Here is a 12166-nt window from a genome sequence, read left to right on the forward strand (position 1 = left end):
CCCTCTGCCTCCATGCTCAAATCCCTTTATGATCTCTAATTACACATCCCCCTTAAATCACCAAATATACGTCCATAGACTTGGGGATTCCCTTCTGTGTTGTCTGCGAGTCTCTTACCCCCAACCCTTCCCAGCCTTTTTTTTTGCTTCGTTTTTTTTACCTTCCCTCTGAACAATTATATTCAGCCTGGTTCTCAATTGTATTTTCTATCTAACATCTACCAAAAGCAGGCTTTTTATTCTTAATAATTTCTATTTCTTCTGTCTTTAAGGGAACTGTGGATTGCTTTGCCCTACCTTTTTCCTTTGGAGGAACTATACCTTTACTGTTTCGTCACTATCTCTTCTTTGAAGGTAGCCATTGTTCAGCTATTGTTTTCCTACTGATCTTTGACTAAATTTATTTGGCCCCCAGATCCATTCTTAGTCCAGTGAAGTTTTTCTTCAGTTCATTATCCTTACCCTGGATTGTTCTTTCTCCTTTTCCATAACCATCCCAAAACCTTTTGATAAAGTGACCAGTGTCCTCTAATATTTTATCCACTTGGACCATCTCATTTTCAAGCACCAGGTCTAGCAGTGCCATTTTTCTAACCAGATTGGACATAAAAGACTAGAAAATTTTCTGGAACACACTTCAGGAGCTTTGTCCTTACACTACTACTATCCCAGTCTGTTTTGACAATTGAAGTCCCCTGTTATAACTATTCTGTAGTGTTTTGCAACACTTGTGCAAATTTGTTCCTCTATGTCTTTCCCACTGGTTGGTGGCCTTTAGACTATATCGAGCAATCTAATTGCACCTCTTTTGTTCCTTGGCACGAGCCAAATGGATTCTGCCCTTGCTCCCTCTGGGACGTTCTCTTTCGATAGTAGTCATGATGTGGAGATGCTGGCGTTGGACTGGGGTAAACATAGTAAGAGGTCTGATAACACCAGGTTTAAGTCCAACCGATTTATTTGATAGTAACTTCACAAGCTTTCGGGTTTGCCCCTTCGTCAGGTGAATGGAGAGTTCTGGCCTCAGACAGAGCATATAACAGCACACATAGTTTACAGATTATTGATTAGAATGCGAGTCTTTACAACTATCCTGCTGTTCGAGTCTAAAAGATGCCGACAATGTGAGTGGAAAGAGCATTAGGCATAGTTTAAAGAGATGTGTATTGTCTACAGACAGTACAGTAAGTGAGGTTTTGCAAACCCAGGCAAGTCATGGGGATGACAGAGTGTGAGACATGAACCCAAGATCCCGGTTGAGACCATCCTCGTGTGTGGAACTTGGCTATCAGTCTCCGTTCATCTGCTTTATCCTGGACCACAACGTCTTCACCTTCAGCAACCAGTTTTTCATCCAGACACATGGAACAGCCATGGGAACCAAATTCACACCTCAATATGCCAACATCTTCATGCACAGGCTTGAACAAGACTTCTTCACCGCACAGGACTTTCAAGCGATGCTATACACTAGATACATCAATGACATTTTCTTTCTTTGGACTCATGGTGAACAATCACTGAAACAACTATATGTTGACATCGACAAATTCCACCCCACCACCAGACTCACCATGGACTATTCTCTGGAATCGGTTGCATTCTTGGACACGCGCAACTCCATCGAGGATGGTCACCTCAGCGCCTGACTGTACCACAAGCCCACAGCCAACCTCACAATGCTCCACTTCTCCAGCTTCCACCCTAAACACATTAAAGGGGCCATCCCCTACGGACAAGCCCTCCGTATACACAGGATCTGTTCAGATGAGGAGGATCATGACAGACACTTCCGGACGCTGAAAGATGCTCTCTTAAGAACAGGATATGGCGCTTGACTCATAGATCGACAGTTCTGACGCGCCACAGTGAAAAACCGCAGCAACCTCCTCAGAAGACAAACACGGGGCACGGTGGACAGAGTACCCTTCGTCGTCCAGTACTTGCCTGGAGCGGAGAAGCTACGACATCTTCTCCGGAGTCTTCAACATATCATTGATGACGACAAACATCTTGCCAGGGCCATCCCCATGCCCCCACTTGCCTTCAAACAAACGCAAACAGACCATTGTTCGCAGCAAACTACCCAGCCTTCAGGAGAACAGTGACTACAACACCACACAACCTTGTCACAGCAACCTCTGCAAGACATGCCGGATCATCGACATGGATGACGACATCACGTGAGAAGACCATCCACCAGGTACACGGCACATACTCTTGCAACTCGGCCAACGTTGTCTACCTAATATGCTGCAGGAAAGGATGTCCCGAAGCATGGTACACTGGGGACACCATGCAGACGCTATGAAAATGGATGAATGAACATCGCTCGACAATCACCAGGCAAGACTGTTAGCGAACACTTCAGCGGTCATGGCCATTTGGCCTCTGACCTTCGAGTAAGCGTTCTCCAAGGTGGCCTTCACGACACGCGACAGCGCAGAGTCGCTGAGCGGAGACTGATGGCCAAGTTCCCACACATGAGGACGGTCTCAACCGGGATCTTGGGTTCATGTCACACTCTCTGTAACCCCCATGACTTGCCTGGGTTTGCAAAACCTCACTTACTGTACTGTCTGTAGACAATACACATCTCTTTAAACTACGCCTAATGCTCTTTCCACTCACATTGTCGGCATCTTTAAGACTTGAATAGCAGGATAGTTTTAAAGACTCACATTCTAATCAATAATCTGTAAACTGTGTGTGCTGTTATATGCTCTGTCTGAGGCCAGAACTCTCCATTCACCTGACGAAGGGGCAAACCCTGAAAGCTTGTGAATTTACTATCAAATAAATCGATTGGACTTAAACATGGTGTTGTCAGACTTCTTATTGCGGATATCCTCTTCTTGCAGTAGTGCAATACTATGATTAGTCAATTCCATTAGCCCTCCTCTTTTTCTGATCTTTCATGAACACCTGGTATCCAGGAATGTTTAACACCAAGCCCTGCTGTTCTTTGAGCCTGGTCTCTGTTTAGCCACAAGAACATATTTCCAAATGGCAATTGGCATCTGTGACTCACCAATTTTATTTACATGTACAGTAACCCTAATTATGACTTTGTTATTTCTGACCCCACCTATTGACTCTCTATTCTAGTGCTATCTGGCTCTCCTAGTATTTTGTGCTCCTTGGTATTCCTCTCTGATATTATCTCCTAATTCACACTGTTGCCAAATTAGATTAAACCCTCTACAATAGCACGAGCAAAATGCTCAACAAGGAACTCACTCTTGATTCTATTTAAGCACAACTCATCTGGCCTATATGGGTCTCATCTTTCCCACAGCCAGGTGTCCCAAGAATCTAAAGTGTTTCCTCTAGCCATGAATTCGTTCTGCTTCATCCTCCTTTTATATACTTAATTATGCATGAATAGGTTAATGGAGCGGTAAGTGCAGAGAACGATAATAAGGGGGTCAGTAACAAATTTGAGGTAGGAGGTACAAGTGAATAACAGATTTAAGGGGCATCTAATAGTTCAAATTGATCAGTCAGTCCGTATCAATAAATGGTTGTAGCAGTAGGCATGAGTGATTTAGTAAATTGATGTAGTAGTGGAAACTAAGGAAGTAATACATGATTCAAATAGTAACATTCCATCTTCCTTTGCTGCCAGTATAATTAAGTGGAAGCTTAAATTTCATTCACCATGAGTATTTAGCATTTACTCACTGTCAAAATAAGTTTTAAAAAACTAAAAGCCTCTTAAACTTACAAAGAGCCTTTTGACTTACTGATTTAAGCTGTCAATTTCTACCGTTCAAGTATTTTCCAAACAAATTACTGTTCCCTAATATTATAGTGGTGTGGATTGAGCACCATGTCAGCCATGGTACTGATGAGCTGGAAGTCAGTAGGCCCAGATGAGGCAGCTGGAAATGGTAAGGGCAGGTCTTCAAGTATACAGGAGACCCTGGGTGTGTCCATTTATTTGATTTAAAAAATCTTAATCAACTGAGAAATAGGAGAAAAGAAATCATAAAACCTTTTTTGAATTGATGTTAAAAGTTAGTGATTTAAGAAACAAACTTGTGTAACAACCCCAGATTTGTTATAACAAGCAGCATCTGTTTACATAGGAAGGTTGACAGACAAAAGCACAATTCAGTCTTGGAACAGCAGTTTAATTTATGAACAAAGAGTATGTGGCACAAACACAATAAAAGACATAGACCTGTATACCTGTTCGTTATTCAGGCTTCTTTTCGGAACTGGATTTTTTTTTTAACTTGATATAACGTAGAGTATTGCTGTGATGGAACAGTGACGATTTTAAGATTGCTAAATCTAATTAACCATAAACTTAAACCAGAATCGAGTTTATTCAGTGAGTTTGTCAAGTACTTGTCGGTTTTGGGTTGCTGGGGTATCCAGCATTTTCAATTGGCAATTTGCATTGGGAATAGAGTGCTCACCAAGACTGTGATAAGTTTTTAGATAGTTTATGTAGGTCCAAAAATAGTAAAATTTTTCTTGCACTATATTGAAAACTTTTAAGAGACCATTTCCTGATTGTCCCTTTTCCAAAGCTTCAGCTTGGATTTTTTTTTAAATTATGACTTGGTTGAATGCACCTAGGCAAAGTCTGATCTAATTTCTGTGGATGCACCAGTAGCATTCGTCACCTTGAGCAGGAATTTCTTTGAGTTTTTCAGTTTCTGCATTTTTCTCTTTTTTTTCTGAAGACAATTAGAGTTTCTTTCAAATAAAATTTGCACTGATTAACTTTATTTCAAAGCGGGTGGGGGGAGTGTAGTGGGGTGGATGTGTGTATGAGAGAGAGGAAAGATTGATTCTGAGCCTCTTACAACCATTGCTTTGTAAACTTCAGTTAGCTTGAACTGAGAGATATTGACTAGAATTCTTCAATGTCAAATGCCCTGCCACTGCTGCTGGCAAGAATGGAGAATTGGCACTCAGCCATATCTCCATTCATAGTAGTGGAACTGGAGAATCCCAGCCGTGGACAAGGTTGGAGAATCCTGGTCATTGTTTTTCCTCAGAATATTTTAAATTTATTTTTCAGGATGAAATAAAACAAACTAGTTGAGTTTTGGAGCAAAGAGAAATCTTCTGATTGTCGTCTGTGTTTTGTTGACAGAAATATTACTGACACCTGTGAGGCAGAGAGGGAGAGACAGAAAAAGTGTGAGTGTCTTTTGTCATACTAATTTAAGTTTATTTCAAAAAAGTCCAGTTCTGAAATCTGACAGTCTCTTGTTGGCATCTGTTTGTGCTGTTTTAAAATGGGAACATTCTAATTATTAATAACATAAATGTAGACAACCCCTGACTGTTTTGAATTTGAGAAGTTACATTTTGTAAGCAAATGAAAAAGCTTAAATTTCCACCTGTTTTATGGATTATTATTCTTAGAATATTTCAATTTTGTGATAGTTCGAGATAGAGAAAATACATGGGCATAAGTCCAAATTTAGTCATTATAGAGAAGAATATACAGAAAATAATCAAGTGCTAGCTGGCCAGGTCTACATCAAATGCACTAACACACTGTCTTTGCAGTAATATTTTGGTGAACTTCTGCATTAGATTGCTCATGCTTTCACTTGGTGTCTCGCTGTTTCTATTTAAATAAACAGATGATTATTCAGAATTGCAGCAGAGTGGCATGAGGTTAGCTCATACCATTACTATTGCAACTTACATTGCATTCCTCCGGGTGCATGAGGAGAGCAATGTAAGTTTGCAGATTTCTGAAAAAGGTGTACATAGTAATTAACTGGGATGGTTGCATTTTTAATTTTGAGAAGAACCATACCTATGGGAGGCAATTTGTGTTTAAGATTTATATCTTTATTGGATATATGTGCATGTTTGTTGTGTTGCACTTGTTTATGTATTTGTTTCATCATCTGGTGTTTGAATAATTGCTAGGGTTTCCACTTGTTTCTTTTAAAAGAAACTTTTAAATTTGCAGCAAGAATGAATAGTTTCGAGCTGTTTGCCTACTTCATGTTGGCATTTTTGATGCACTCAGAACTGGTAAGATTAGTATGACTGTGTTTATCCTGGCTCTGTGTGCTTTTTTGAGTTCTGCAGTTGTAGTTGTCTCATATTGCAGATTATATGGGTGGCCTGGTAGCACAGTGCTTTGCACTATTGCCTCTTGTGCCAGGGACCCAGGTTCTGTTCCTAGCTTGGGTGGTGCCTGTATGTTCTCCCCTTGTATGGGTGGGATTCCTCTGGGTGCTCTGGTTTCCTCCCAAAAGACATGCTGGTTATGTACATTGGCCATGCTAAACTCTCCCTCAGTGTACCCAAACTGTGGCGACTGGGAATTTTCAGTAACTTCATTGCACTGTTAATGTAAGCCTACATGTGACATTAATAAATAAACTTAAACCTAAATTAGTTTTGCAGGGATGTTATTAATCCTTTTTTTAAAGCATGTAATCTTACTTGGGAGCAGATAATTTGCCCTTTTTATCCTGTGGCCACCAGGACAGGAAGTGAAGAAAATGTATTGGTTAGGAAAGGATGGTGAAGGAGGAAGGAGTTCAAGTTTTTGCGCAAAAATATCCGGTATATGTGTACACGTTACTCGTGTATTTGAGCAGTCATGATTGTAATATACTTAGGGAAAATTACTAATTTTAATTAGTTACAAATTATTTTTAGTCAAAGCAGGTACTCTTGTCTTTTATTTTGATGTCCAATTTGATACAACTATTGTTACGTCATGTTTTGTGATGCAATTCCATGGACAATGCAGAGAAATGTTAAGACCCACACACAGCAAAATTCTCTTTTCATTCATGTTTTTGATACTTTTGGAAAGTTATATTGGTGTTTTGATGCAAGTATCCTAGAATTAGTGTATATATTTTATATGTACTTGCTACAACAGAATTAGAAAAGTTTTGCATGGAATTTGTCAACAATCCAATGACACAAGGAGAATTTTTCCACCCCATTTGCTTCCCTATATCAATAGGAAGCAGATAATGTTTCAACTCTCTCTAGTTTTTAAATGTAACCAGGTTTTTCTCTGCCTGTCCAAACTATGCCATTTTTAGCACAAAATCAGGGCAAAATTGTAGGACCAAAGATCTGTTTAATGCTGATCTAAGAAAGCAATTAATGGAGCAGTATAGAAATCAACTGTGGGTCACATGAAATTTTACAATGAATTTTGGTGAGGTTGGAGGGCTGGGACTTCCTCCCTTCCCAAGCTGGGTGCACTATAAAGAGGAGGACCCATCCAAAATATTTAACTATCACAGTCTAGGTCGGGGTGCAACTCTGGGGACCAACGGAAGGCCCATTTTTGCTGCACTTGCCTTATGTTACGATATCGGAGAAAATTCTGGACCTTGTAGATATTTCCTATGTTTATAGGCCCAGTATCCAAAATCAATTAAAATTAAAACTATTCTGTCAGTCATTTCTCCAGTTCAGGTTTGAATAGAATTAATTCCTAATGCAAACGCGCAGATGATGAAGAAAAGGAATGTTATGAGGTGTTCTGTCTGCAGTTTTGTACCACAGAATTTCCTGTAGCCTAATAAATTAGGTCAGTTAAAAGCTGTAAATTGAAAGTTTGCCATTTTCAATGTGCTCATGTTGCTTAAATGACTTAATTTCAGAATTTGAGTTTCACACTTAACTGCTATAAATGTGGCTCAAAACTAAGTTTTGAGTTGTAGTTAACATGTAACTTCTACAAAGCATTGCTGTAAATAATGCAGTAAATACAGTAAATTGACACTGTCTAATATTATGAAACCACTTTCAATAAGGACCCAAGATATAGTTTTTTCTGTTGTTTTGAGTCCTCGTCAACAGCAAACCTGTCTGCAATAATTTGTTTTTGTTTTGTATAGGAAAGATGACAAAGACTACGCTTTAAAACAAATAGAGGGTACTGGAATTTCTATGTCTGCTTGCAGAGAAATAGCAGTAAGTAAACAGAGTTTTTATAATCCAAATGGAAAGCTGCAGCAAAACAAAACTTAATATTACTTGAGGATAAACTATCCCAGAACAAATTTAATGATTCTATTAGATATTGGAAATAAACAAAATGGTAACTAATTTGAAATCTTATTGGTGGGTCAGATACAAGCATACACACTGCTAGAAATTATCCTGGATACAAACAAGTAATTGGCTTCCAGTGGAGCAGGAATAGCATATCATTATAGAACACACAGCCATCATAAGAGTTTCCTGACCTTCTTAGGTGCTTATTAACAGATTGATCCCCAGTAGCAATGTTAAACTGTTTTTGTGAACTTGGACATGTAATATAGTTAGCATCTGTTATAATGACCCACTGATGACACAAAAATTGAAAGAAGACCAACTGAAAAATGTGTTCAATCTGAATGTTCATTGCTTTGGATAAAATTATCTGGCAGTAGTTCTGAAATTATGACCTATTCCCAGTGAGTTTTTTTAAACATCCATCTGTTCTGAAGGCTGTATATATTTTTAAAATTTCCACAGGTTTATCTTGATGCATATTTATCCCAAAGAATTTCTTGAATTAGTGCAATTTGCAAACCTACTTATTGTAAATAGTTTACTGTGCATTTCCCACATCCCCACCCCTCCAACACAAATAACTCTCTTTTGTCCTTAGTTTAAAGCCATGCACTATCCAATTTTACCATTTGAATTACAGTATGATAACACACTCACTTCTAGAGTCAAAACTGATGAGAATCTAGGGTGACATCTAAATGTACTGATGAAGGATTGTTGGGTGTGCAGGCTCTTCACATGACAATTTACGTTGAGGTCTTGTACAGCTGTTGTTCATTAAGGAAGATGCTAATTATCCCATTGCACTAATGGCAAAAGAGCCAGCTTCCTTAAACCAATGTCACCAAAGAAGAGATGGAGTAATCCTTCTCAGGAATTGTGCGTATAACATGGATGGCTATAATAGTGGTGGAATTGTGGGTTTTCCATGATTTCAAAGGGAATTTGGGCATGTGTTTAAGGTGCCATACCCAAGTAACTTCACCAAAATAGTCATTTTCTAAAAGTAATTATTTGAAGTATTTTTGCGAAACAGTTATGCTAAGCAAGTCGTTTGTCATAAAGAAAAAAGCACAGAAGGAGGCAGTTCAGCCCATCGTGCTCGTAGTCGGCTATGAGGATTGAGCAGGGGAATGGGACAGAGTGGATACAACAGGCTATTGAAAGTCAAGTAACATGTGTCTGATGTGATTATGTAGGTTTTTGGAGCACAATTTCCTTCAGAGTAGACCTATTCCTGATTTGGGAGATGAAATCAAGAATCTATTTTGTGTTAGTGGTCATTTTAATAATTTAACTTGATCACCAACATTTAATGAATTTATAACTATTACCAGCCACATTGGATTATATATTGCAAAATTGTGGATCAAAAAAGGAGGAACATGGCTTAATCCCAGGAGTTCACCATCTGTATAGCTATCTCAAAAATGCATTCCCATGATTTTCCTTGGAACTGTGGTGTGTTATAACAAGTTATCTTACTAAGACATTTTGATAACTGCAGACAAGATTGACTTGATTATCAAGGATGAGAAATTTCCACCTTTCCACCACTATGGAATTTGTCCTTTGAACTGGTGACCTCTTAGACTAGCAAGAAATAGCATTAAAGCTGACTATTCTGGCAGAAGGAATATTGACCGGTACTCTGAGTCATTGAATAGTTCATGCTGACTAAATTTCATTTTGAAATAATAACTTGGCAGAAGATGCTATTATTACTGCGTACACTCTGGATTAGCAGCATCATTGCCAGTGGGCCGTGTTTATAATGTACAAAATATTTAAATTAAAATTCTTTCTATTGTATCTCTGAAACAAAGCATTTTGCAGAAAAAGGCTTGCAACAGCTCTCTGAAAGAGAAATCTATTTGGCTTTATATGCTTCCATGTCAATCATCTTCAGATATTGATCCAGTCCCCTCACCAATCTACCTGTCACAGTTTGTCTTCGACAGTACTGGTAGGAGTGACAGCTGCACTGTCCTTGAGATGAAGTCCCATCTTCAAATGAAAACACCTTCCACCGTGTTGTGTGGCACTACCACTACTGAATGGGATGTATTCAGAATCAGGACTGAATGTCAGACAAGGGACATCATGGTAGGTAGGGAAGTAGCATTAGCCATGGATTGACCCTTATCCCTGGATGTAGAGAAAGATGTTATGTCCAATTGTTTTAAAGATGGCAGACAGGACAAAGAGGAATAATCAACTATGTTTGTAGTTGAAGATAAGGTTTTCATGATTGGGGATTAAGACTTAAGTACTCTGGTTAACACAAATCTCATGTTTTTTTTGCATCTCAGAAAAATGCATTGATTGATTGCCTGACCGAAATAATGTGCGCTTGTTTCTATATTTCCCATTGTGTTTTTGTCATTTTTGTATATTTATTTCTTAATCTTTTGAATGAGGTTTTCGATTTCCTTTTGCTTTTTGATATCTTTTATCTCTTATCTCTTCAACATTCCCTTATTTTAATGTTTTATCCTTTAGATTTTGCCATCTTTTACGTTTTGCATTCCTTTATCTCTTCAATTTTTTGATTCTTCCTTTGAACTTGAATTTGCTACCAACTGCATAAATTGGAAATTCCATTTTCAGCCTTGTGGAATTTTCAATTCTTGATCAATTCCAACAAAAAGATTAATTTATGCCTCAAAGTCATGAAATTATTCTATGATTTGAAGCAAATTTTATATTTTTTCTGCCCATAACCTTTAGGGATGTCCAAGCTGGGAATAGTATCTATTTTGACGAGCAGCTTTGTAATTGATACCTAACTGATATTCACTTGGGGCAGTGACTGTGTGATATTAGGTAGGTATATGATTAACTGCTCTCTGTTCTGCTCTATCAAAAAGATTAGTAGAAAGATTGTAGCAAATGGCATTTACTTCACCTGCATCCAATTAGAGTTCTCAAAAATTTCTGTTTTGGCAAAATAGTTGATCATAAACTGTAGATGAAGATTAGCCAAACAAGGGTATTTGTCCCATCGCTCTGGTCAGAACTCCATCCAAAATATCAGACCTAAAAGATCATTAATGAATTGTGCCACTAAGTTTTCCCCATTTGTGGTTAAAATTAACTTTTTGCCTAAGTTCATCTCACTTCTACTGATGATGCTGGCATCAGCTTAATGGTTACCCCAATATTGGCATCAATTTCTGTCTTTACCCAAATGTCCTTTTTTGTTGGAGACTAGACAGTAAATTAGTGCCAGCATACTTGATGAACGAGGATATTATAATCAAATTCTACATTGATTATACAAATTCTACAACTCAACAATGTGAGCAGGAATAGAAACCATAGCACATTTCTCACACCTCTAACTCAGAAGTGTAATCCAATGAAGTATCCTCAACTTTGCTGAATCAGTTAACCTGTAAGTAAAGAAACCTTCCTGGCATGTGTAGTTTCATTGCACCTCAAGTATGCCTTAAACAAATAGGCTTTGGTGATACAGACCTTCCATTTCTTCGATTTTTGAATTGAATGACTTTGGTATATTGTATGTAAACAAGTTCAGAATTGGTGCTTTGCTTGAATTTTTTTATGCCAAGTGATAATGGAAGAAAGATAAGCTGTGATTGAAATATTTAAAATACTATAGGTCATGATTGCGCTTTTCTTAACAGCTCTTTTGAGTTTGTATTATTGTTGGATGTATAATTGCTAAAAGGATTGTGGGTAACTTGGTGTGAGTGAAACACAATGTGAGTGGCTGGGGGAATACAGGGAAGGAGAGTAACATGTTAGTCTTACTGGTGTTAACTAATCTGATTAATTTGTTTTTCTTTGTGGGTTTTGCTAATTTCAGGTTTGTCTCAGTATTACGACCTACAGTCAACATATACAACCTTGGAAAAGTCTCAAAACTTTGGTCACTTTGGTGTGGAAGGGAAAAATACAGATGTAGTGTTATTTGTTGAAGCTACATATAATGTGCAGTCAAAATTAAACAGAGTAAAATTAAATGCTAGTCAGAATGCTGACAATGATATGACATAATCAGTGGGAGGTGTTTGTAAAGAATTTAATGTAATACAGAGCCATTTTATAGCTCTAAGAGACTCCATTTCCCAAAAAAAGCCATGGACTACTAAAGCAATGGGAGACGCAAAGCTAAAGGAAA

General features: G+C 38.1%; 2 protein-coding genes across 14 annotated transcripts in view; one reads left to right on the forward strand and one right to left on the reverse strand.

The window, feature by feature from the left end:
* Window positions 1-12166, reverse strand: part of rnf6 (ring finger protein (C3H2C3 type) 6) — a 229097-nt gene that overhangs the window by 107018 nt on the left and 109913 nt on the right. The window lies entirely within an intron of this gene.
* Window positions 1-12166, forward strand: part of cdk8 (cyclin dependent kinase 8) — a 110465-nt gene that overhangs the window by 30880 nt on the left and 67419 nt on the right. For 2 of the 4 annotated variants that reach the window (XM_080197385.1, XM_080197386.1), the window contains exon 2: window positions 7857-7932. The exons of 1 other annotated variant lie outside the window; for it this stretch is intronic. In XM_080197385.1, the coding sequence (XP_080053511.1) occupies window positions 7857-7932 (76 nt within the window). Of the gene's footprint in view, window positions 1-5113; window positions 5161-7856; window positions 7933-12166 lie in introns of those variants that run through there. One more of the 4 variants, XM_080197387.1, reaches the window with a different exon arrangement.

This window comes from Carcharhinus amblyrhynchos, chromosome 10 (genome assembly GCF_965287045.1).
Source record: "Carcharhinus amblyrhynchos chromosome 10, sCarAmb.v2.hapA, whole genome shotgun sequence".
NCBI classification, from domain to species: domain Eukaryota; kingdom Metazoa; phylum Chordata; class Chondrichthyes; order Carcharhiniformes; family Carcharhinidae; genus Carcharhinus; species Carcharhinus amblyrhynchos.